We start from the raw sequence: 24,052 nt of genomic DNA, 5'->3' as shown, positions 1-24,052 counted from the left end.
GCCAAGCAGGCAGTGGGATGTAAAATCTGGCTATAAATGATCTTTCCAACCTTACCACACACACTCCTATGGACTCATGAATGCCTCAAAGTGGACAGTTTCCTCTTTCTGGTGTTTCCCTGGTACTTTTTTTTTTTTTTACTACACAGTGACCCTTGCCTAATGCACCTGCCACTCTTAGTGGCTTGAGACCTTAATCACATTTACACACCAGCTCAAGCTGCCTTACTCCTCAGATAACCACCCTGACATGCCCGTGAGGACTCCTATTAAAACTAGAGACCAAGGATGTGGCTCAGTCCATAAAGTGCTTGCCTAGCATGCATGAATCTCTGGGTTCAATCCCCAGCACCTCATCAAACCAAGTTTGGTGGAACACATCTGTAATCCCGGCACTCAGGAGGTAAAGGCAGGAGGATCAGGAGTTCAAGACCAGCCTCGATTACATAGCAAGTTTGAGGCCAGCCTGGGTTGTGAGCCCCTCAGCAAACAGACCAGCAACAAAACAAAACCCAGATGCCAGGTGGAGTATGGTAGCAGATGCATCTAATACCAGCATTCGGGAGGCTAACGGGGGAGGGCTGAGAGTTCCAGGGCAGTGTAGTCTACACAGGGAGACCTTGCCTCAAGAAACAGAACACCTAGATGCATTGTTTGTGACATTTGTCACATTTTTCCCTATGAGAGTTATTTTGACAATATCTTCCATGCTATACAACAATGTGCTCAGCACAGTGAAGGCTCCACATTCACTATGCTGAGAAAGTGAGCCATTAGTGAGCAGGCTTTGCCCTGAGATGGCTATCAGGTTAATACAGTCACAGGTGGTCAAAGGCAGGAGCTCCCCCAACCCTTAGAAGACTTGAAGATAGCTATGCTCCTGGTTCAGTGTCTAGAGCTATACCATGTAAAGTTAGGGGTCTCAACACATGTATGTCTCCACATGTGCATAATCTGCTGTAGGCAAACAGCACCCTTCTTGAGAAAAACATGCCCCTAATTATGGAACTCTGACAAAAGTATTATTAGAAAGATGGTCATATGTTCTTTCCTAATAAAAGTATTACATTTGTAGTGCTCCCCCCACTCCCCAAGACAGGGTTTCTCTGTGAAACAGTCCTGGCTGTCCTGGGACTTAATCTGTAGACCAGGCTGGCCTCGAACTCATAATCACAGAGATCACAGAGATCCACCTGCCTCTGCCTCCTGAGTGCTGGGATTAAAGGTGTGCACCACCCACCGTCCGGCTTATAGTGCTTTAAAAACAAAACAAAGCAAAACAAAAAACTTGTTACCAGGCTACCCAATGCCCATCTCCAATAGAAGTAGACGTTGGCCCACTCTGCTTTCTACCTGCATGTACTCGCATTCTGCTACAGCCCTGGAATCCAGCGCTGAACTCTGATGACCTCATGCCCTCGTGTCTGCTCTGTCCATGAGATCTTGTGAAAACCAGATTCATTCTCGTGCATTTTATTAGATGCTGTCCTGGGTCATGGATTCTAAAAATGGAAAGAAACAGTGACAAGTCAGGTATCAGATAGGGGGTCTTGATATGCAAGCTGATAGACTTCCACAAAATGCAAGACCACTTGAAAATGAAGACTGGCGACCATGGAGGGAGGCTAGGGTACGGCCTCAGCTCAGGAGGGTGTTAGAGGTAGAAGCTGACTCCTGCAGGCCAAGCAGCATGAACAAAGGAATGAAAGCATGCAGATGGAGACGCAGTGGAGACTGTTGAAAGAAGACGGCAAGAGAACATGGCCAACAATGGCAGCCACCAACAGTATGTCAATCACATACCAGACAGTGGAGTTGGAGTGTGCCACTGATTATCATATTAGCTTATCCCAATGACCTGGAGCAGATGAGGAGCCTGAGGGTGTGGGCCAGGGGTGGGGGTGGGGCTAGTAACGTACTCAGGGTCACTGAGCTAGGAACTTCAAGAGCTGAGATCGAGTCCCAGCTTTACTCTCCCTCCTTCTGATCTTGATTCCGGAACATGCATCCTGTCAAGCTTGCCATAGCTGAGGAGCGAGATGTCGCCTGACACCCCAGAGAGCAAGGTGCTGAATGATGAGCTAATTTGGAAGTGTAACTCAAAGCCTTTCTATGACCGAACTGTCTCAGGGCAGATGTACTCATTCAGCATCAGGAATACTCACACCATTGTGTCCAGCCCCACCTAAACGGCTATTTTACTGTCTGCCCTTCGTCATGAGTAATGTCACTTTCCATTTTAAGCAGGGAGCTTCAGGAGATGATCACAGTGTAAGCAATGATTTAAAGCTGAACACTGCCTGGGTAGTTACTCACTCCCTTCAAGATGTGGCTGACACACACCCTTGCTACTCAGTCACTGCTGGAAGACCTGCTTGCCTGCTGGAGCTTGAAGGCAATCTGAATGCCCCAGAATCAGATGAGGCATGAGGCCAGAGTGTGTGAAGGCTGGTGGCTTGGCTGGCTGTCTGCCTGAAAGGCTGGCTTGCTCTGAGTCCCCTGTGTGTACTGGGATGGTGTTACTTGTTCATTCGTGTGGCGTTTGTTGAGGTCCTACTATGTGCCTGAGACTCTGGTTCTCTGCCAGAGATTCCACCAGCAGCTGCATAGCTACCAGTCTAGGGAAGAGAAGCAGGCATTTATCATCTGGAAGCCCAGGGAGGTTTGGGGACCAGCATTCAGAGGACTGGATGGCACAGTAGACAGGAAGGACAAAGAAGAGTGGGCTGGCTTTCTGAACTGTAAACACCCAAAACAGAAGCTGGAGAGAGGAGTCTGGAAAGCTTGGGTTTGTTCCAAGAGTCACTGGGGAAGCATGGTGGTCCCGCATTGCAATGTAGGAATCTCTCACCCAGACAGGACCTGTGTGGTGATGCGGGGTGTGTGTGTGTGTGTGTGTGTGTGTGTGTGTGTGTGTGTGTGTGTGTGTGAAGACAGAACGATGGAGATGGGTGGGGCTGAAGATGCTGGGCAGTCGAGGGTGACAAATGTCCAGAGAAGCAGGTAGAAACAGGGAAGGTGGGGAGGGGAAGGCTGGCTCAGGATGACCTAAGACATTCTGAGTCAGAGAAGCCAGAGGCCCAGCTTAAAGAGAATGCTGGCTTACGGAGGGCAGAAAGCACCAGGCACAGCCAGGCTCCTAAGGGATTCCCAGCCAGAGACATTTTCTAACCTCGGGAGGCTCTGCCATCTCTTCAGAAAGCCAGCCACGTGCCAGCAGGTAAGCAGAAGCTATGTTCTAGGCCATGTTTGTGTGTAAGCGCTCTTGGGGCCATTCTGGAGGGCACAGTTCTCGCGATATGGCTTAGGCTTATGGAACCAGTTATCTCAGAACAATGCTCCCCAGGTGGTAGGTGGAAAAGACGAGGAGAAGGCCCTGAACTTGCTCCTCAGCTCTCCCTGGATGAGTGAAGGCACGAAATGGGGCTGACAAAAAGATGAGAACAGACAACCTTGTGTGGCTATACCAACACAAGCCGAGATGCACGGTCTCATGTCCTCCTCTTCATATGCCTGTTAGTTTGCACATGAAGGACTGGAGCTCAAAGGCTTATGACTTGGCAGGGTCCGTGGCGGGCACACTGTGGAACCAAGGGACAGGTGCACATCTGGCTGACCACAGCTGTATGTTGACAGGGACATGAGGGAATGAGGGTCAGATGAAGACAAGTGACCACCTTGTCTTCAATATATATACTAAATGTCCCTATATACTAAATGCACAACAAGGGTCCCTGAGCAATCACCTCCCGCTTGAACCTTAAAGTCAGCTACTGAGAAATTTCGAGCTTCCTTTTGGGGGAGGGGGATCCCTGCTTCCCTGAAGGGAGCTTTGAGGGAGGAACTTCCAGCACAAACTCAAGGTACTAACTTCTCGACTAGCAAGGGATATATCTGGTATTTTTAAATTAATTATTAAAATGTCTTGGGTTATGTAAGAAAGGTTCCTTATAAATGGTACAGAAAATATGGAACACAAAAAATAAAACAATAGGTATTAAACAAATAAAACGAATGGTTATAGGTATCTTATCTATAACTTCACCACCCAGGGCTGGCTATGGTCATATTTTGAGCGGTGTGTGTATTCTATAGCATGCACGTGTATGTAAATATATGCGTGTAGTGTGCACGTATATGTATGTAATTATATTCATGTATGTAATTTGTGGTCTTTTCTTTCAGTCATATACATTGCTACTGCCTTTAAAAATCACAAGAAAGGGGGTCAGCATCACACTTTTGGAAACATGACAGCTCCTTGTTGATGGGGCTCCCAAAGCCTCCTCCAACAGGACAGACTTAGATACAGGTGGCTTCCTACACGTCTCTCACCCCACCTGGCAAGTTCCTACACAGCCCCAAATCTTCCAATGCTAATTCTTCAGAGAAGCCCCCTGCCCACTCCCCACCTACCCATACCCTGTCCCCTTCTGCTACCCACGGCTCAGTAGGGGCGAGGGGAACAGGCACCATTTCAGACTGTCTTTAGTCATGAGTTCACATTTTTTTTAATTTTAATTTTTTTATTATGTGTATGTTGGGGAGTGTGCATGTAGTAAAAGGTGCCAATGGAGTCCAGAGAAGGGTGTCAGATCCCCTGGAGCTGGAGTTACAGGCTGTTGGGAGCCACCTAATGTGGGTGCTGGAGACTAGGCTCCGGTCCTTTGTAAGAGCAACATGGGCTCTTACCCTCCAAGCCATCTCTCCAGCTCCCAGGTGTTCACTTCTGAAAATGAAAAGGAGATATTCCGGGCTAGTGTGTAGCTCGGTGGCAGAATGGTTACCCAGTATGTGGGAGGTCCTGAACTTGCTCCTCAGCTCTCCCTGCATGAGCGAAGGCACGCAATGGAGGCTGACAGTTGGCTTTTCTTATTTCCCCTCACACTCAGCGCCTGACCAGTCACAGCCATTAAGCGTTTGTTGGAAGAATTAGTGAATAATAGTCAAATTCAATCTCACCTCTCCCTCCGTCTCCTGACCCTGGTAAGCTAGAATGCTTTGTGAGGAGGGGGTCAACGGTTTTAGAAAATGAGTAGGATTTCAGGTCGACTTTATTAACCAAAATTCTCACACTTGGGTTAATAACTGGGGAATCAAGCACTGATTCCTGAGAAAACATGAGGCCACACATACCATGTCATCAAAATGTGTCACGTAGGGTGGACACACCACCGCTATTCCCCCCACCGTCTTTCCGTCCAACAAATGTACCTTTACTCCACGTTTTTGAGATATGATTGGTTTCAAATGGTGTGTGTTCGGCACATACAATGAGGTATGGTGATCCATGTGTAAATGTGAAGTAAGTTCCGCCATCAATCTCATTAGCATACCTACCACCTCCCATAGCTTTCAGATGTCTGGTGAGCACTTAAGGATACACTATTATTGCCTGATTTTTTTTTTCCTTTCTATTCCTTCTTTAGAAAACTTTGAGATCTTTTTGTCCTTTGAGATAGGGTTTTGCTATGGAGCTCAGGCTGGCTCTGAGTTCACTATCCTCCTGCCTCAGCCTCCTTGGTGCTGGAATTGAACTGTGAGGTAACTGACTTGAAGTTAAGTTTCTTTGTTTTCTTTCTTTCTAAGACAGGGTCTCATGTAGCTGAAGATGGCTTTGACCTCATAATCCTCCTGCCTCCACCTCCCAAGGGCTAGGACTATGGGTGTGTCCCACTACCCTGGTTTTATAAGACTCTGGGAATTGAACCCAGGACTTCATGCTTGCTGGACAGCACTCTACCAAATGAGCTATCTCCTCATCCCCAAGGACACACTATTATTAATTATTGTCATCACACTGCAAACAGGTCTCCACAACTCACTCATCCTGACTAACTAGAACTGTGTGTTCAATACCCTCTCCTTTCCATTCCCTATCTGCAAGCAACCAGCACTCTACGTTTCTACGAATTTGACTTGTTTTAGATTCAACCCATAAGCAAGATCCGTGGTCTTTGTCTTTCTGGACCTGGTCTATCTGCTTTGGTAATATCTCAAGGTTCATTCATCTTGATGCAAATGATAGCATTTTCTTCTTTTGTTTAAGGCTGGGCTGGTTCCTCACCTTGATGGCCACAGATGCAAGGATAAAGACATCTTAGTTGCGATAGGTATGGGGATAAAGATGTCTACTTAATACAATGATTTCAATATATTTGAGAGTGGGATTGCTTGCCATCTCTTCAGGCCCAAGGATTGATTGATTGATTGATTGATTGATTTTTATGTGTGTGTTTGCCTGCATGTATGTATGTATGTTATATATGTGACTGGTGCCCATGGAGGTCAGAAGAGGCATTGGATTCACTGGAACTGGAGTTATGAATAGTTGTAATCTACCATGTGGGTGCTGTTAATTGAACCCTGGTCCCCTGCAAGAGTAGCCAATGCTTTTAACCACTGAGCCATCTTTCCAACCCTACTCCCACCTCAGACCATTGTTAAGTTTTTTCTCATGTATTTTCTTCTAACCGTTTTATAGTTTCTGATTTTATGCATAAGATGTCAATCCATTTTTAGTTGTTTTGTATTTTATATGAGCCAACATATTTATTGAACATGTCTTATATGCCAGACCTGTGTGAGAAACTGGGAATAAAAAGCTGAGCAAGGCAGACAGGGACCCTGCCTACCCCCAATGGAAACAGACAGCAAGCATGAGGCTCACTCTGAGTCTGAGGGAAAAGAGGTACCCTGTCTTTCTGAGGTAGGTGGGAGTGATGACAGGGCTGGTACAGAGAGGTCCAGACCAACAGGGAAGCAAGATCAAAGGTGAGCACAATGCTGGCCTATTTTGAAACTGGAAGTTCACTCTTGTTGGGAGCCACTATGGATATGTTGCCAGGGAACTCGGGCCATCTGTTTTCTCTCAATACAAAGACCAGGACAGCTTGGAAACCAAGTGGGTCCCCGGGAAACATCTAGAATATAAACTCTGCAGGTATGCTCCCCATCGGAGAATGGGGCTGGAACATAGTAGCTTCAGTGTGTGTGTGTCGGAGCGGGGGGGAGTATTTTCAAAGTAAATGAAAGAGCCAGGCAGGTGATTCAGTCATCTTCTCTGGCATCACCAAGTGCCGGAGGAACTGGAAGCGGGGAGGAATCTGGAGCACTGGCTGTCTTCTCTAGCCATACCCCTCCTAGAAATGACAGCAGTTGTCAGAAAGGACAGAGCAGTGTGGCTGGAAAGGCAGGTCTTGAGGTCACACTCCTCTGCTGAAGGGCTGGCTGTCTGTCCAAGCTCCTGTGAGTAGAAAACAGGCAGAAGAGGCCTGGACAACAGTCCCAGGGTCCAGCCTGGCACAACAGGGTGAGTGGCTCCTGTGCTGGGTGTCATCGTCCGAGCCATCATGATGCGTCATTCCAGTCAGCTGCTTAACATCTGAGTCCCATGTTCCCATGGCATGCTGCCACCTTCTTAGAGAAGGTGCCTGGACTGATGCCCCCAAAATAGTCTTGTCAGGCAGCTGTGAAGAGTGGCTTTGCCCAGGGCCCACACCCACGCATGGAAGGCTCCCTTACCTGTCATGTGGGCTTCTGCATGCGCGTCCCTGCTCTACCTGGCCACCACTCCACTCAGCAGCCAGAGTGTCCTTTTAAAATTGTGAATCTGATGATGTCACTCCCTACCCTGCCTTGTCTGGTCGTTTTCCACAGTCCTGCCAATAAATGCCCACAAGGCTCCAAGTGGCCTGTCAACTGCCCCAGCCACAGCCTTCTCTGCTCCTCCATGATGGACTCTTTAGTTCCTCAACAGAAATATGCTCTTTCTGGACTTAGTACCTGTGCACATGCCTTTCTCTACTGCCTCCCAATAGGAACAACCCTTCCTCCAGGACACCTTGACATCTCTCAGGCTCTGTAGATCTCTTGACATGTGGCTCCCTGAAAACCTCCCACTTCACTGTTCTAATGCCCAGTTCATCCAGAATCCCTTGTGTCTTCCCTACTGGAATTTGAACTTCAAGAGTGCCTTATTATGTGTGCCTTATTCTCTACTCCTTTCTCCATGCCTGGTACTACTAGGTGCTCATTAAATGCGGGTTAGGTGAAAGAATACACATGAGATTCTTGAACTTTTGGAAACAACTTTACCCAAAAAAGTGAGGGCAGGAAGAAGCAAAAACACAACAATATTGTCGTGTTTCAGTACTGAGTGTCACTTCCTCTATGGTGGACTTGCCTGCTTGTGTGCTGTGGGTAGGCCTTAGCTAATTCTTCAGAACCACTTTCTGGCTTAGTTCCCAATGGTCTGTCTTGTGGATTAATCTTTTTGTTTACTGTAAAGATGTGTCATTTGGATTGGTTTAATGAAAGAATAGCTAGGCAGGATTTTGGGGGCAGAGAGAACATTGGGAAGAAAAAGGAGAGTCACCAGCCAGACAGAGGAAGTAGGAAAGCAACATGGGCAGTACAGAGTAAAGGTAATAAAGCCATGAGGCAGGAAGTAAATTAATAGAAATGGGTTAATTTAAGTTATAAGAGCTGGTTAGAAACAAGCCTAAGCTACCAGCCAAGCTTTCATAATTAATAAGAAGTCTCCATGTGGTTATTTGGGAGCTGACAGGCAGAACTGAGAAAGACTTTCTACAGGTCTGGACCTCTGTATTAGGTCCCACCAAAGCAAAGCCTCAGAGGAAACCCACAAACATCATGTCCAGGGGCTCACGTATGGTCCAGCCTCCTGCCATGAAACAGAGCAAGGAGCCTCATGCTCTGTTTTGCTTTCTCCTCCCCCAGTAGCAACAACAGTTATTCAGTAGAGGAAATAAGAGTAATGGAAAGAAAGAAAAAAATAAACATTGAAATTGGCAGTGTCCCTTGGCTACTGCTTTAAAAAAAAAAAAAAAAACAGAGTAGATTTGGAGATATTTCAGTGACTTTGCTCAAGGAAGAAAAATAATCAAGTTTGTTTCCCTTAGGCAGAACTGCTTTTCTGTATCTTAATAACAAAAGAGAGTTACTGAGGCCCACAGTTCACACAGTGAGGTTAATTGCTGAGGTAACTTGCTAGACATGAGTTACCAAGCTTAGTTGTCCCAGTACATTAGAACTAGGAAGAGGGACTTGCCATAATCCCCAGGATCTTCCCATCTTGGGCCACACAGAGAAGAAAGCCCAGGATGTGAGCACCATGGTAGGTCCTGTGCTGACAATAAGAGAAGCAGCTGGGAGGGGAAACTGAGATTTCCCAGGAATTCCAAAGGCAGGTGCCAAAGACTCTGAGCAAAGGAGTATGCCACACATCAGACTTGGTCACGCAGAAAGGCGAAAGCTGCTTACCCATCATCTAGTACAAGTGGAGAGGGGCAGATTCTATTTAGTCACTTAAGTTAACACTGCCTGAACTAACCCTGGTGACAGGGACCTGTGGCAGGTAGACTAGGAAGGTGAGAGTGGCAATGGAATTGGACAAGAAGAGACGGAAGCTCATCATGTTCATTGAGCCTTTGTATAATGTTGAGTATGTTGCATACACTGTATCATTTACTCTCCCTGGCCATTTTATACAGGATTATTATCATCTTCAGTTTCTGAGAGAGAATGTTGAGACTTAGGGGGTCTGGGGGACTTGCCCAGAGTCACCAGTGAATTGGTGCCAAATTAAACAGGAAGCCAGGTCCTCAGATTTGGAGTTGCTGGTGCAAACTGTTATAGTGCATCTCCCTGCTCTCCTGGTGCTTACAATCAGATGGAAAACGCCTTATAAGAAAAGCCTTCTGGTTGGGTGGTGGTGGCACACGCCTTTAATCCCAGCACTTGGGAGGCAGAGGCAGGAGGATCTCTAGGAGTTCGAGGCCAGCCTGGTCTACAGAGTGAGTTCCAGGATAGGCACCAAAGCTACACAGAGAAACCCTGTCTTGAAAAACTTAAAAAAAAAAAAAAAAAAAAAAAAAAAAGCCTTCTGATCGTCCAAACACCTACCAAAATGACCCACCAAGCTCTGCTTATACTGTCTAGTATTCCTAGCCCAAAGTTCTGAACTCTTCCACATTCTTCCCACAAACCAGTTCCAGAGGCTTACAAACCACACCGTCAGGTTTACCACAGCAACAACCCCACTCTCTGTACCAGTGCGCGGTATTAGTGAGTTTTCGTGTTGCTGTGATAAAATATGCTGGCAAAATCAGCCTCCGGGAGGAAGGTTTTATTTTGTTGTAAAGTTTGAGGATTAAGTCCACCACGGTAGGGAAGGGATGGTGGCAGCCGCAGGAGGCTGCCGCTCTCACTGTGTCCTCGTTCAGGAAGCAGACAGCGAGAAGGAACGCTAGTTCTGGGCTCACACTTTCACTCTGACGAAAGTCTAGGACCCCACCCCACATGATGTTCTCATACACAGTTAGGGTGGGTCTTCCTGATTTAACCAAATGAAGAAAATCCCTCACAGACATCCCAGAGGCTCGTCTCTTTGGACATTCTAGATCCTGTCAAGTTGACAGTCAATATTAACCATTATGATACATTTATGTACGTGTATATTTATATAACCCCACCTTGTAAAATGTTTACATTTTTAATACAAAAATTAACAGAAGAGCCCAGCATCAAGGCACACAACTTATAAACCCAGCACTCAGGAGATAGAGGAAGGAGGATCAGGAGATCAAGGCATGCCTCTAATACACGGGGAGTCCAAGGCCAGCTTGGACTACACAAGACTCTGCCAAAAAGAAAAGAAAATGAAGAAAATTTAATGAGACTTAATTCTGGCAGAAGTAATCATATACCTTAAAAAACATTTTCATTATTAATTATGTATATATTCTAATTTTCTTGTATTTGTCTTGTACTTGAAGTAACCTAGGTGAATTGTCCATATCCTGCTTATTTGTTGAACTGATACAACAGATCTAAAAATTAGCCCAGTTTCCAAGACATGGGGCACCATGCCCCTGTGGTACAGGAGAAGACATGTCTTTAGGAGATTCTGAGATAGCAAAAGAAAGCCCCTTCCAAGCTTCCATATGTTTTGTTGTTCAAAGAGAAAGTTCTTGTTTGAGATCATTGGGCTCCCGACTCCCCAGAAGAACTGCTTGTAAGCTACAGCACACGGCAGGCAGGACACAAGGGCGTGACAAGTCAGGGACAGTCTTCTTTCGAGGAATTTATGGCTGACTTTGGCTTATGGGAAGTGTTTGTAATTACTCTACAGAGTTAGTTTCCTTTAGATAAGGCAAGTTAGGTTCAACTACTTAGCAGTGACTTGGCAGGTTGTAAGTAAGGGATTGTATAAGAGAACAGAGAACAAGGGAGCTGCACACTTGTTGGGAGGGAGGGAGAGAGACATGAGCTCTGGGGAGGAAAGAGCCTCCTCTCCTGGAGGATCGTCCCAGCAGCTTGATTTCTTCCCATCTTTTCATTTTAATGCACAAACAACAGCATCAAAATAATAAATGAGCAATTGACTACAGCAATGACCCAGCCAGCATGGGGGTAATTTCAGAACGGAAATCTGAGTCTGGCCAGATAGATTCTGCTGAGAGAATGATTGAAGAGAGAAGCTCCTAAAAGCAGATAAAATTTCTCTGTAATGTTTGCCTTGAGGAAAAGCATCCTTTCACAGGAAGAAGGTCAAATCCGGTCTATTTTTGTAGGAGCATTTCAAGTGGTCAGTCGACTTGTTTCCTGTGGTTCCCAGGAATTGTGCAGCAGGCTCTCGAGAGGATGTTGGTGATAGGGAACAGGGACCTGATGAGTGAGAATCAACAATTATCTCTATATTTGCCTCTTTTTTTCTATAAAAATAATCTAGGGGAAAGCCACCTATTTCAGAAGTACCAAGTTCATCACAACAGAGAGGAGAGTGGAGCATGAAAGCCCTTCAGTGGGGCAGAATCCTTGGGTCAAGAATTTGCAATCTGAAATTTTCATTTATCTGCTTATTCCCTCTCCCCCCTCTTCCTCGTCATCTAATGAGTATCTGCGCCAACCCTTGAGGGCTGAGAAGGAGGTGAAGAAACATCCTCTCCACCCCCAGGAGCTCGCTGTCTAAGAAAAGAGACACATCAAAAAAGAACTGAGAGTGAGGGACAGATAATGAATAATAGGAGGTGGTAAGCACTGAGAAAGAAAAGAACAGGAAGCTACACAGGGTCTGGAGAGATGGCTCAGTGGTTTAGAGCACTCACTGCTCTTGCAGGGTCCCAGGTTCGATTCTCAGCACCTACATGGTGCTCACAACCATCAATAACTCAAGTTCCAGGAAATCCCACCCCCTCTTCTGACTTCTGTGGATACCAGGCATGAACATGGTGCACATACATACATTCAGGCAAAATATTCATGCATGTAAGTCTTTCAAAAATTAACAAATATCTTTTGAAAGAGAGAGAGTATAGAGGAAGAGGGGTACTAAACTTGGGTGGGGAGGGCAAGGAAAATCTCTGGGGAGGTGGCACTTCAGATATCATCTGAAGGGTGCGTAGAAGCCAGCCAGTAGCCACTGTTGGGAAAGGGAACAGTTTATTGGAAGGCTGTGTGGTGAAGACCACAATGAGCTCAGGATCCAAGAATAGATGATGGGGAGGCTGGAATGTGAGGACAAATTAGTGTGAGGATGTGCTGGGCCACCTAGCATCATATAGGCCAGGCCAGGATTTAGATTCTGCTTTACAGAAATGCAAAGTTATAGAAAAAGCCAGGGAATGACCAATCTGAAATAGGTTTTTAGAAGGCACTCCAAAATAGGGTTTTAGTGTGCATTCTCTCTGACACTGCATTAAATGACACAGAGAATCATATAAGAACATCTGGCTCTTTGAGAAAATAAGACCGATGGTGTGGTAGGTCAGTGCATAAATTGGCAAGGGAATTGGTAATGAGGAGTACGTTTGGTAAGCCTTCACTGGAGTCAGAGTTTGATTGGTATACCTCAGAGATGTCAGACAGCTAATAAGGCTGGGACTCAGGTAACACAAGGGAAGCCATTGCCATAACAACCATGCAACATTTTGTAAAAATTCAGCTGGGCGGTGGTGACATACGCCTTTAATCTCAGCACTTGGGAGGCCAAGGCAGGTGGATCTCTGTGAGCTTGAGGCCAGCCTGATCTACAAATGAGTTCCAAAACTGTTACACAGAGAAACCCTGTCTCAAAAAACAGAACAAACAAACAAGCAAAAAAAACAATGTAATGGAGAAAATATTTATATTAAAAAATAACAATAATAATGAAGAGAAAGAGGATGAAAAGACAAGTTGAGATAGAATGATAAAAATATAATGTGAGCGAAACACACCTTATATGAAACCTAATGAGTTGTATATATGTCTGTGTGTGTGCACATACACATATGGACAGGTGTGTGTGTGTGTGTATGTGTGTGTGTGTGTGTGTGTACAGTAGTGAGATGGACAGTAATCATCATAAGTTACCTACCATGACATATTTAGGACTGAGATGAAGCAGGGCAGTGAGGAGAGCTTCCTCAGATGAAGGTGGTACAACAGAATTTGATGCTGAAGAGGCAGAAGCCCTGCCTTAAAATGTTGTGTGTTAGGGTTCCCTGTCAATCAAACTGTCTGTGCTATGAAACCTTATAGTCTAAGGACTGTCCCTATGGAGGGCAATGTTGGAAAGCAATGCTCATCTATATACTTACTTCCTATAAGATCAGACCTATGGGGACATCACAGCCTTGGGCACGCCACATAGGAGGATGAAAATACTGGGAAATGCTCTGCATTCTCTCTGCCCCACTCCATGGGCCTGTCCAAAGACTTAGATTTATAGAACTCTAGAAGAGCCCCCTAGAACTTGCCAAGACCAGGGAGGATCCAGGAATGTACATCCTTGGCTGTCCAGGGGAATTAAGGCAGCAGAAAGCAGACGGGAGACCCTTTGAAGCTTCTCCATCCTCCTTGTTGCTCAATCATTTTCAAGGGCCAGTAACTTAAGTGTCTCCATTTTTTTTCATACAGCCACACCCATCACAATGGTTCTTTGATCCCTAAAACATGAGAGGGGTAGTGGATGCTGAAGAAGATAAATGGCTTTGGAAGGTCAGATAGAACAACACACTAATGAGGAGGGAGACCATGAGAACTGGAGGGCTGGGCGCTTTGAGCTACCAGCCAAGCTTGAGTAACCTTCACTGAGAGGCCTCCTCTGACAGAGGGGTGGGCAGTTGGAGCTATTGGTACCTACCTGCCCTCAGCATTTTCTGAGAAATGGTGCCTTGACCTTAACGCGTACCTTCCTAGAGACAGGAGATACCAGGGCAGACTCTCTCTTACGTTAGCTCTTGGGCATGAGATTTCAGCTCACTTCCAAGTGATTCCATCCCTTTTCCAAGGCTGGCTATTCCTCCAGGACCCATGGGGATGTTGTTCTCCTGCTTCATTTCTATCCCACAATACCCACCTGGGTGCTAGGCTGTATGGGGACCTGTATATGGAAAGCTATGTCACAGGATCCTGAGGGCCACCGGGAGCACTGAAATGCAGCGCAAATGGAAAAACAGCCCCTTGGGGACTATTCATATGGGATGGAAGAGAGTTGGTAAATACAAAGACTTGCTAAGAATAACCAACTCCTTAAAAAGAAGAATGCCAAAGGGAACAAGTGTGCCACTGTCCTAACACAGTCCCTGCAAAAACAGTCCTGGAATGCTTGCCCCAGAGCTCGAAGCTCTTTTGTTCCTGCCCTTTTGGCTGTGACACCCACAGGGTCCCTTTGCAAATCATGGGCCTCAGCTCTGCCATTGGCTCCTGGCCTGGAGTTCTCAGGGCCCAGCTGGGGCCTCCATAGCTCTCCTTCAAGGTCCAGAACAGACTGCCCCATGAGCAAGTTCCACGGGTTTTCATTCTCCACTTGGTTTCCAAGCACCTGAAACACCAGCCCCACACTGGCCCTGCCACCTCCTTTTCCGGCGACGCCTGGATAGCATCTGTCTGGTCAAAATGTGAGTTTTGTCCTTTGTTTTCATAGTGTTTTGAGTGAGCCAGGGCCATTGAAAGTGAGGCTGCCCAACAGTGAGATGACATTATAAACAAATGTCTTAGGGGGTGAGAGCTTTAGTCTTGGCTAAGCGACAGGTTTACGTAGCTGAACCGTGCAGTTGTCTAGGGTTGAGAAAAATGGGGTGATTATGTAGCTTGCAGGAAGAGGAGAAAACAGTCCCCATGAGTCCAAGAAAGGCTCATTTGTTCAAACTGCTCCGTGAAACTCCAAATGCCTTAATAGTTTAATGAACCAACCCACCGAGACATAGGGTGTGCTGAGCGATGTAAGAATATCTAGCATCTGCCGGGCGGTGGTGGCGCACGCCTTTAATCCCAGCACTCGGGAGGCAGAGGCCGGCGGATCTCTGTGAGTTCGAGGCCAGCCTGGGCTACCAAGTGAGTTCCAGGAAAGGCACAAAGCTACACAGAGAAACCCTGTCTCGAAAAACCAAAAAAAAAAAAAAAAAAAAAAAAAAAGAATATCTAGCATCTATCGATACTCATGTATCACCTCCTGCCTAGGCCTTGTTCCGCTTCCTCACGACACTGTCATGGGATTAGCCCTCTTGGTTTTCTTTGCTATGGTACCACTGGAAACCTACGGCGACATGCTAAACATGACCTCTACCATTGTGCTACATCCCCAGTTCCAGGCAGTCCAACAGAGGAGCAGAAAGGTCAAGTGACTTGCCAGTCATAAAAGGAGTTAATGACAGCACAGAAACCAAAATCCAACTCTCAGGTGGTGAGAACTCTCCCTTGGCAGGGCCATTTCCAATCCTCTCAAGTCAGCCCTTTCCCAAATAAGTTCTGGCCTTGTCCCAGCCCTTTATCAGCATGACCACTGATCACCTGATGAGCGCCAAGGCGATCTCACATGACCCTGGGTCACCTTGAGGTATCAGAAGAACAACCTCAGTGGTAGCTACTACAGCACCATGGGAAGGGACAGCTGTCAGGGGCAAAGACTGTACTTGCATGAAAGCAAATGCCCCTCCTTTGAAGCTGTGTACGGGGCCACACAAGTTTCAGTGGTCAGTAGGGTACAAAGAACAGAGAAGGTGAAGGGTCATCCAGTTCAAAGAGCATTTGTTCTCTTGATCACACTGAATCCATGATTAAAATCGTAGGCGTTGGCATCAGAAAACCCTCTGTTGAGATCTTAAACTTCCAACACTAAAATAGGCCAGGATACATTTCTGGATTGAAAATATTACACTATTCATCTGCCACCTTGTTAAGGGGGGGGCAATCCTTCTCTAACAGAATTTCTTTGAGAATTGATTAATGTATACAGCATGTTTAGGACCATGTCTGATACACTGTACATGTTTAAGAACTTTTCCTGTTAATGGTTGTAGCCAGGGCAGGCTATCGGGTAATGCATGGTAAGGCAAACCTTTGGCCGGTCCAACTAGATAACGAGCACACACTTCAAAAGCCCGCGTTTGAAGAAGCTAAGATTTCTAGGTCAAGAGTGAGTGAGGGCTGCAGCTGAGAGAAAAGACTCTGCAAACCCCATCTTCTAAAGAGCTGGGAAGTCAGCTGACTTGGAGAAAGGAATGTCCTCGCTGGGCCCTTCCTGGAGACTGTAAAGTTGCACAACAGATTAAAAAGATTTTTGGAGACACATCAGTAAGAGGAGGTTGAAGGAAGGAGAGAGAGGGCTTGCAAGAGCCCCTGCAGAATCACTTAACATTTGGCGCTAAGCCCCAGCTTTAATACCTCAGTCTGCAGGAAGGATATTTCTGTTTCAGATGCGCACAGGTTTTCAGGACACGCTGGACCAGAGTGTCCCATTAAAATTCAGATGGAACCGGGGCCAGCAGAGTGCACCACTGCACCACGCAGCTTCTGCTTTTCCTCTCCATGTGGATTCTGTTCTCTGCAGGCAGTTAAAAGAATGTCTGACCTCCGGCTGGATGAGGATGTTATGGTGGGGAGATGTTTGGGGGCTGAATAAGTCAGACGGCAGAAAATCAAAGATCTCAAATGGAGGAAGAAACAAAAGATGTTGGAGGTGACCCTCATGGGGGGTGCATCTGCCTCTCTGTCTCTGATCCTCCTGGGAGGGGGGTGCATCTGTCTCTGGCCCTCATGGGGGTGCACTTGCCTCTCTCTGTCTCTGATCCTCATGGGGGGTGCATCTACCCGCCTCTCTCTGACTCTTGTGGGGTACATCTGCCTCCTGTCTCTGAGCCTTGTGGGGGTGCATCTGCCTCTCTCTCTGTCTCTGATCCTTATGAAGGTTCTCTCTCTCTCTCTCTCTCTCTCTCTCTCTCTCTCTCTCTCTCTCTCTCTCTCTCTCTGTGTGTGTGTGTGTGTGTGTGTGTGTGTGTGTGTGTGTGTGTGTGTGTGTGTGTGTCTCTGACCCTTGTGGGGGGTGCATCTGCCTTTCTGTCTCTGTCTCTGACCTATGGGGGTGCATCTGCCTCTCTCTCTCTGTCTCTGGCCCTCGTGGAAGTGCATCTGCCTCTGTCTCTGGGGAAGATGTAAAGGCAAAGGCTGACCAGGCTGCTGGGCAAAGCACCTGGATTAGATGACAGCCCTACTTCTTGCCAACTGCACTTGGTCCAGACAACAATGACCTTCTCTGGAGCCTGGCTGAGTCCATCAAGGCTGATTATAGCCACCTTAAAGGCAGAAAGCACAATGGCACACCCTTTTTATCCCAACATTCATGTGGCAGATGCAAATGGATTTCTGTGAGTTCAAGGCCAGTCTGGCATACACAGTAAGTTCAAGGTCGGCCACAGCTACCTAAAGAAACCATCTTGAAAGTTTTTTTGTTTGTGTGTGTGTGTGTGTGTGTGTGTGTGTGTGTGTGTGTGTGTATGTATTTTTAAAAACGTTGGGATGGCTCATCTATTGCACACCATGGAACAACCCCATGGGGTCTAAGACAGTCCCCTAACTAAACATAACAGCAATTCTACAGTCAACTAAACAGATGTCAACATTAGATGGGTAAACAAAGACTTCAAAAAGGCTGTAGAAAGGCTTTGCCACAATCTGAGTTATGAAAGTATTTCTAGGTTTTTACGATTTTGGATTGGGCACTAGGGACTCGGGGCCTTTCTTTTCTCTTCTTTGTCTAAATTCCCAGGACATCTGCAGCCCTCTCTCCAAGGCAGACACAAGGAGTGATTGACACCTGAAGTATGCCATCTTAATCTCCCTCAAGCACTTGATTCTGGAAGCCCAGGAACAGTACATGTCCAGTAACTTGGGGGCTCTTTGGGATTAGAAAGTTCCGAAGGAACTGGAGAGGAGAGTGGGGTGTAACTCAATGGTAGAGAACCCGCCTAGCATGTAGAAGACCTTGGGTTCAATCCCCAGAGCTTAGAAGAAAAAAAAATGGAGAGGAAGACTATTAAGACCTTAGGCCCTCTGTCATCATGGACAACACAACTTTTGAACCTATAAAATTCAGAGATCGCATCACATCACGGTGCCAGTGTTTCTCGACCTGTGGGCCATGACCTCTTTGGGGTCAGATGACCCTTTCACAGGGGTCGCACATCAGCTATCCTGCATACCAAACATTTACAATGTACAACAGTAGCAAAATTATAGTTAGGAAGTAGCAACGAAAATAATTTTATGGTTGGGAGTCGCCACAACATGAGGAACTGTATAAAAAGGATCGCAGGCCAGGCGGTGGTGGCGCACGCCTTTAATCCCAGCACTCGGGAGGCAGAGCCAGGCGGATCTCTGTGAGTTCGAGGCCAGCCTGGGCTACCAAGTGAGTTCCAGGAGAGGCGCAAAGCTACACAGAGAAACACTGTCTCGAAAAACCAAAAAAAAAAAAAAAAAAAAGGATCGCAGCATTAAGAAGATTGAGAAGCACTGATGTAAGCAAATGAAAAGACAACATTGCTGAATGTAAGTGATGATGGAACATTCCAGTCTAGCAGAGAGACACTTTTCAAACACTGCTATATTAAGACTTAAGTTTGTTCAATTCTGAATCAACATCATGAATGGCTAAGTGTGTGTGTGTATGTCATAATCAAGTTAGCAACAATCAAATGCTCACACATTCTCTAGGGCCTGGCTCAGAACTTTAGATGCGTTGTAGGTTAAGACTTACCATGACTCAGCGCAGCAGCCATGGTTATGGAGAAACTGAGGCTCTGTGAGAAAGAATAGTTTACTAATGAATGTCCAACAAGATTTAAACGCAAGTTGAATGGCAGGCTGATAAATCAGGCAGGTGGGGGAACGGGTAGAAAGAAGAAAACAACATTTTTTTTAAAATATTATTTTTAATTGAAATAGAATTCATCACTTTCCCACCTCCCTTTTCTCCATCTGGCCCCTCTCAGGTATCCTCCCTCCAGCTCCTCCCCCCAAATTGACAGCCTTTTTCTTTGATTATTATTGTTACACACACACACACACACACACACACACACACACACACACACACACACACACACAATTTATGCGCAAGTATATGAATATAATCTGTCGAGTCTGTTTCTGTTGTTTGTACAGATGGTTTCAAGGCTGACCACCCTGCAATGGGCAGCCAAGAAGGGGGCTCACCCCTGGAAGAGGCTCTTTCTCCTCTGAGCAGTCATTGGTTGCCCGTAGTTCTTTGTCTAGGGTGGGATCCCATGAAAATTTCCCCCTTCCATGTTAGCCTGTCCATTGCCAGTGCTCCAGTCTTGTTTATATGGCCATTTCTGTGACATAAGCACTCTTTCTGTTTTTTTTTTTTTCCAAGACAAGGTTTCTCTGTGTAGTTTTGGTGCTTGTCCTGGATCTTGCTCTGTAGACCAGGCTGGCCTCAAACTCAGAGAGATCCACCTGGCTCTGCCTCCCAAGTGCTGGGATCAAAGGCGTGTGCCGTCACCGCCCGGTGACATAAGCACTCTTACCAGAGGTTATTTCAAGCTACTAATGATGGCTTAACCAATGGCACCATGATTTCTGCTTGGGCTATAATCATCTTTCAGGAACTTGAAGGGTTCAACTCCTGCAGAGTCTGGTTGAAGTCCACCCCACAACTGACTCCACAGTTTTCTGTCAATGATGGAAAAAAAGAATTTCAGCTCATGGAAGAGAAGTGGCTTGGGGACAGCAGGCTGATATGCCAACCCCCGGGCCAGCCAGCCCCGTCACACTCAGATCCACACAGAGCACCAAGAACACAGCAGGAGAAATAAGGAGAGCTGGGAACAGAACACGTCTTCTCCCTTCCCACAGTCAAACTTTCCTTCACTGAGGGTGTGCCTGCCTTTGGACACTCTGTGGCAGAAATAAGGAGACCTGGAATCCTTCTACCGGGCCCTATTAATCATTTTCTTGGGTATATATGGAGGCCAGACTTGAAACTTCTGACCCTTGCCCTTCTGGATTCAGTAATTTTTTTTTTTTTTTTTTGGTTTTTCGAGACAGGGTTTCTCTGTGTAGCTTTGCGCCTTTCCTGGAACTCACTTGGTAGCCCAGGCTGGCCTCGAACTCACAGAGATCCGCCTGGCTCTGCCTCCCGAGTGCTGGGATTAAAGGCGTGCGCCACCACCACCCGGCCTTGGATTCAGTAATTTTAACAGTATTTGTTTGAAGAAGTAAGGAAATAATCACTACAAATGGAAACAGGCTTCGGGGCCTGCTTCTAAGGAAGGGTTTCCTGTCTAATGCAATTGCATTTAAAATACAGGTAAGGCTTTTGGCTCAGCCTCTCTGTCAATACCTGCAGGACACCGCCTGTTAATTAGGCCTTCTGATAACATGTTTCCATCAGGGCAAATACTATTCTGACAAATAGGCAAAGGTATTGGTATCTGCCAAGTGCTGGGGGCAGAAGGAGGGGGCAGCTTCTTCTCAGAGTGTCAGAGACTAATGCAGCAGGCAGTCAAGAGCATAGTTAAACTGCATTCACTCACTCTACAAATATTTGTCAAGGGCCCGTTAGGTGCCAGGCATCTTGCCAGCCTCTGGGATACCATGGTGAACAGACAGACCAGTTTCTGCCCCCATGGAGCTAGCAGTCTAGTCATAAAGGGAGATATTAATGAAATAATCAGGAGCGTGAAGGTGTAATTAGAAACTGATGTAGGATCTCGGAAGGAATGGGGGGGCGGGGCGTCTGTGAGGCAGGAGGAGTCTGGCTCGGTTCTGGGAAGTCAGAAAGGGCTTTCTGAAGGAACTGATGAATGAATTAAGAGCCGATGACAAATATGGCAAGGAAAGTATCCCGACCAGTGGGAAGAGCATGGACAAGGGGCCCGGGATGGGAGGGAGGGTTGTGAGCTCTAGGTTTACAGAGGAAGCTGGGTGGAAGGTGAGGTAGGGGAAACGCCTGGGCCCCCAGCAGCCACGCAGGCTGTAGCAAGGCTTTGGTGTTGACCCAGCCACAGGAATCCACGGAGGGTTGTGAAAGAGGAACACGGGTGATATTGACACTCAGTGCTGCTGAAGGAACCCAAAGACCCAGCATCCAACCTGGTGTGTGTGGTGTGGACAGGCGTCGGGAGGTCAAGGTTGGGGGGGGGGGGGGGGCGTGTCCACACAGAGCTTTCTGGAGGAGGAGATGGGAGAGTTGAATTTTTGAAGGGTGAGTATGATTAGCCAGGCTGCAGTGGAAGGGGAGAGAGAACCTGCTGCTGTCAGCTTTGGGCTAAGGCCTGGAAGAATGCAAGGGGCGGGGTGGTGGGTGCATAGAAAGAGCCCAGTTAGACAAGGCAACAGAGTTAGGCAGGGACCAGATCACAAAAGCCTCACGGGCCACGGGTGGGACGGGCGTCCGTCTGCCCTTCACCCTAAAGGCGGCAGAATTCTACGGAACCAAACATCTTCTGGAGAGAGCCATCCTGAGGTTTCTGAGGTGGGGACATCACGAGCAGCAGCGGGGCTGAAAGTGGCAGAAGTCAGCAATGCTAGAGAAGAAGGCACTGCCCAGGCCAGTGCCATCCAGGTGAGAGCTTCGAGGTAGCCGGTGCAACCCAGCGGGGAGGAGAGAGGAAGCTGTCTGGGGACTGTAACGATGGGTGGGAGTGGTTTCTATTCAAACAACAGTCCGATGATACAAATGTTTCTATTTGGGTTGAGTCTCACCTCCACGATCTTGGTAAATATCCCACAGGTCCTTGAGAGCAATAGTGTTCACTTTATCGCTAAGGGAAGATCCTCTCAGTTATTCAGTTAAACATGGTGGCCATGCCCTTCCGGAGTCTGTATCCTTGTTTATTTATAGTTTGTATCTATTGTGCTGCCCTCCGAGACAAAGATGTATCGAAAGTTCTCACCGCCATTGTGGAGTTATCAATTTCTTGTTCTCTTCAATTTTAGCCTTGTATACTCTGAAGCTGTGCCATCAAATCTGTCCATTGAATCTTTCCATTTATCGCTGTGCAATGATTCCTTTTGCCTGTAATCATTCTTTTTACTTGGGAATTATTTTATCTCATATCAATGTCGCCAGGCCAACTTTTTAACTATTATTATTTGTCTATCATGTTTCATTTTTAAAAATACTTATTTAGAGAGAGAGTTGGGGTTGGGTACATGTTTGTGTGCATGTGTACATGGGTGTGCAAGAGAGTGCATAGGCTAGAAGTTGGCAGTGGGCATCTTCCTCAATCACTCTGCACCTTGTTTTCTGAGACAGGATCTCTCACTGAACCTGGGGCTCATTGATTCAGCTAGGCTGGCTGGCCATTGAGCTTCAAGGACTCTAAGATTACTGATTCCATCACATGCCTTTTTCACAGACACTGGGGATCTGAATGTATGTCCTCATCCTTCAGCAGCAGACATTTTACTGACAGAGTCCTCTCCCCAGCCCCCCACCCCCACATGGCTCTTTCCTATACATTAGTTTAGGTTGGCCTTGCTTGCACCCCCTCCTCACCCATCCGCATGCCCCAGCATCCCTGCTTAGACCTTCCACCCCAGCATCCCTCCTTCCACCTTTACATCTCATAGGCTCTGCTATCTTTCCTCTCCCCTAAAGCCTTTTCATCACCTCCCATGGACCTCTTTCTAACTGTATTCATGTATAAAAAATTAGAAAGTAGGGTCTCCATATGAGAGAGAACACAACGTCTTTTTGAACCCTGGTTACCTCACTTAATGTAGTATTCTCAAGTCCCACCCGTTTTTCTTGTAAACTTCATAATTTGACCTTTCTTTATGGGGCACAAAATCCCATTTGGTACATGTACATTTTTCAATATCCATTCATCAGCTGACTGACATCTAGGTTGATTTCATTTCACAGCTATTGTGAATACAGCAGCAATGAACATGGATGTGTGAGTGCCTCTACAGTAGGACCCAGAGTCCTTTGGTTATGTGCCCAGGAGTGGTGTAGTTGGGTCATACGGCACTTGTGGTTTATTGAGAAACCTCCACACAGGTATCCATAGTCCTGCATTGGTTTACACTCTCATCAACAGTAACTAAAAGTTGCCCCTACCCACATCCTCACCAGCATTTGTTAACACTTATTTTCTTGGTGGTAGCCATTCTGACTGGGGTAAGATGGATCTCAAAGTAGTTTTTTGTTTATTTGTTTGTTTGGTTGGTTGGTTGGTTTGGTTTGCTTTGGTTTCGTTTTTTGAGACAGGGTTTCTCTGTGTAGTTTTGGTGCCTGTCCTAGATCTTGCTCTGTAGACCAGGCTGGCCTCGAACTCACAGAGATCCGCCTGCTTCTGCCTCCCGAGTGCTGGGATTAAAGGCGTGCGCCACTACCACCCGGCTTTCTCAAAGTAGTTTTAATTTTCATTTCCACAATGGCTATGAATGTTGATCAGTTCTTAAAATAGTTACTGGTCATCTGTATTTCTGCTTTTCAGAACTTCTGTTTGGTTCCTTAGCACATTTTTTTGAGTAGGTTGCTTTACTCTTGTTTAATTTTTTGATTTCTTTATATATTCTAGATATTAATCTTCTGTCTGTTGACAGAACATTGGTCAGCTTGCAAGGATTTTTCTCCCATATACAAGCTGCCTCTTCACTCCATTCAAGCTTGGGTTTTTTTAGACTGAATCTTACTGTGTTTGTCCATAGTGTGCATGCCACTGACTCTGGTTTACTTTTTACCCTTTTATTTTAACCACTCTGTATCCTTATGTTTGAAATGTATCTCTTGTAG

The 24,052-nt window shown here is 46.4% G+C and overlaps 2 protein-coding genes across 8 annotated transcripts in view; one reads left to right on the top strand and one right to left on the bottom strand.

The window, feature by feature from the left end:
• Arhgap26 (Rho GTPase activating protein 26) overlaps positions 1 to 24,052 on the bottom strand; it is a 729,500-nt gene that overhangs the window by 516,120 nt on the left and 189,328 nt on the right. For all 4 annotated transcript variants that reach the window (XM_052742060.1, XM_052742061.1, XM_052742062.1 and 1 more), the window contains exon 4: positions 1,354 to 1,502. In XM_052742060.1, coding sequence (XP_052598020.1) covers positions 1,354 to 1,502 — 149 coding nt within the window. The remainder of the gene's footprint in view (positions 1 to 1,353; positions 1,503 to 24,052) is intronic.
• The window catches only part of Fgf1 (fibroblast growth factor 1), a 97,870-nt gene that overhangs the window by 46,702 nt on the left and 27,116 nt on the right, over positions 1 to 24,052 (top strand). Inside the window, exon 1 of one of the 4 annotated variants that reach the window (XM_052742073.1) lies at positions 14,783 to 14,906. The exons of the other annotated variants lie outside the window; for them this stretch is intronic. The gene's annotated coding sequence lies outside the window, so the exon portion shown is untranslated. Of the gene's footprint in view, positions 1 to 14,782; positions 14,907 to 24,052 lie in introns of those variants that run through there. 4 annotated transcript variants of the gene reach the window in all.

Source organism: Peromyscus californicus, unplaced genomic scaffold, assembly GCF_007827085.1.
Source record: "Peromyscus californicus insignis strain IS unplaced genomic scaffold, ASM782708v3 Scaffold_17__1_contigs__length_78620276, whole genome shotgun sequence".
Lineage (NCBI taxonomy): Eukaryota > Metazoa > Chordata > Mammalia > Rodentia > Cricetidae > Peromyscus > Peromyscus californicus.
This window is presented reverse-complemented; position numbering and strand designations above follow the sequence as displayed.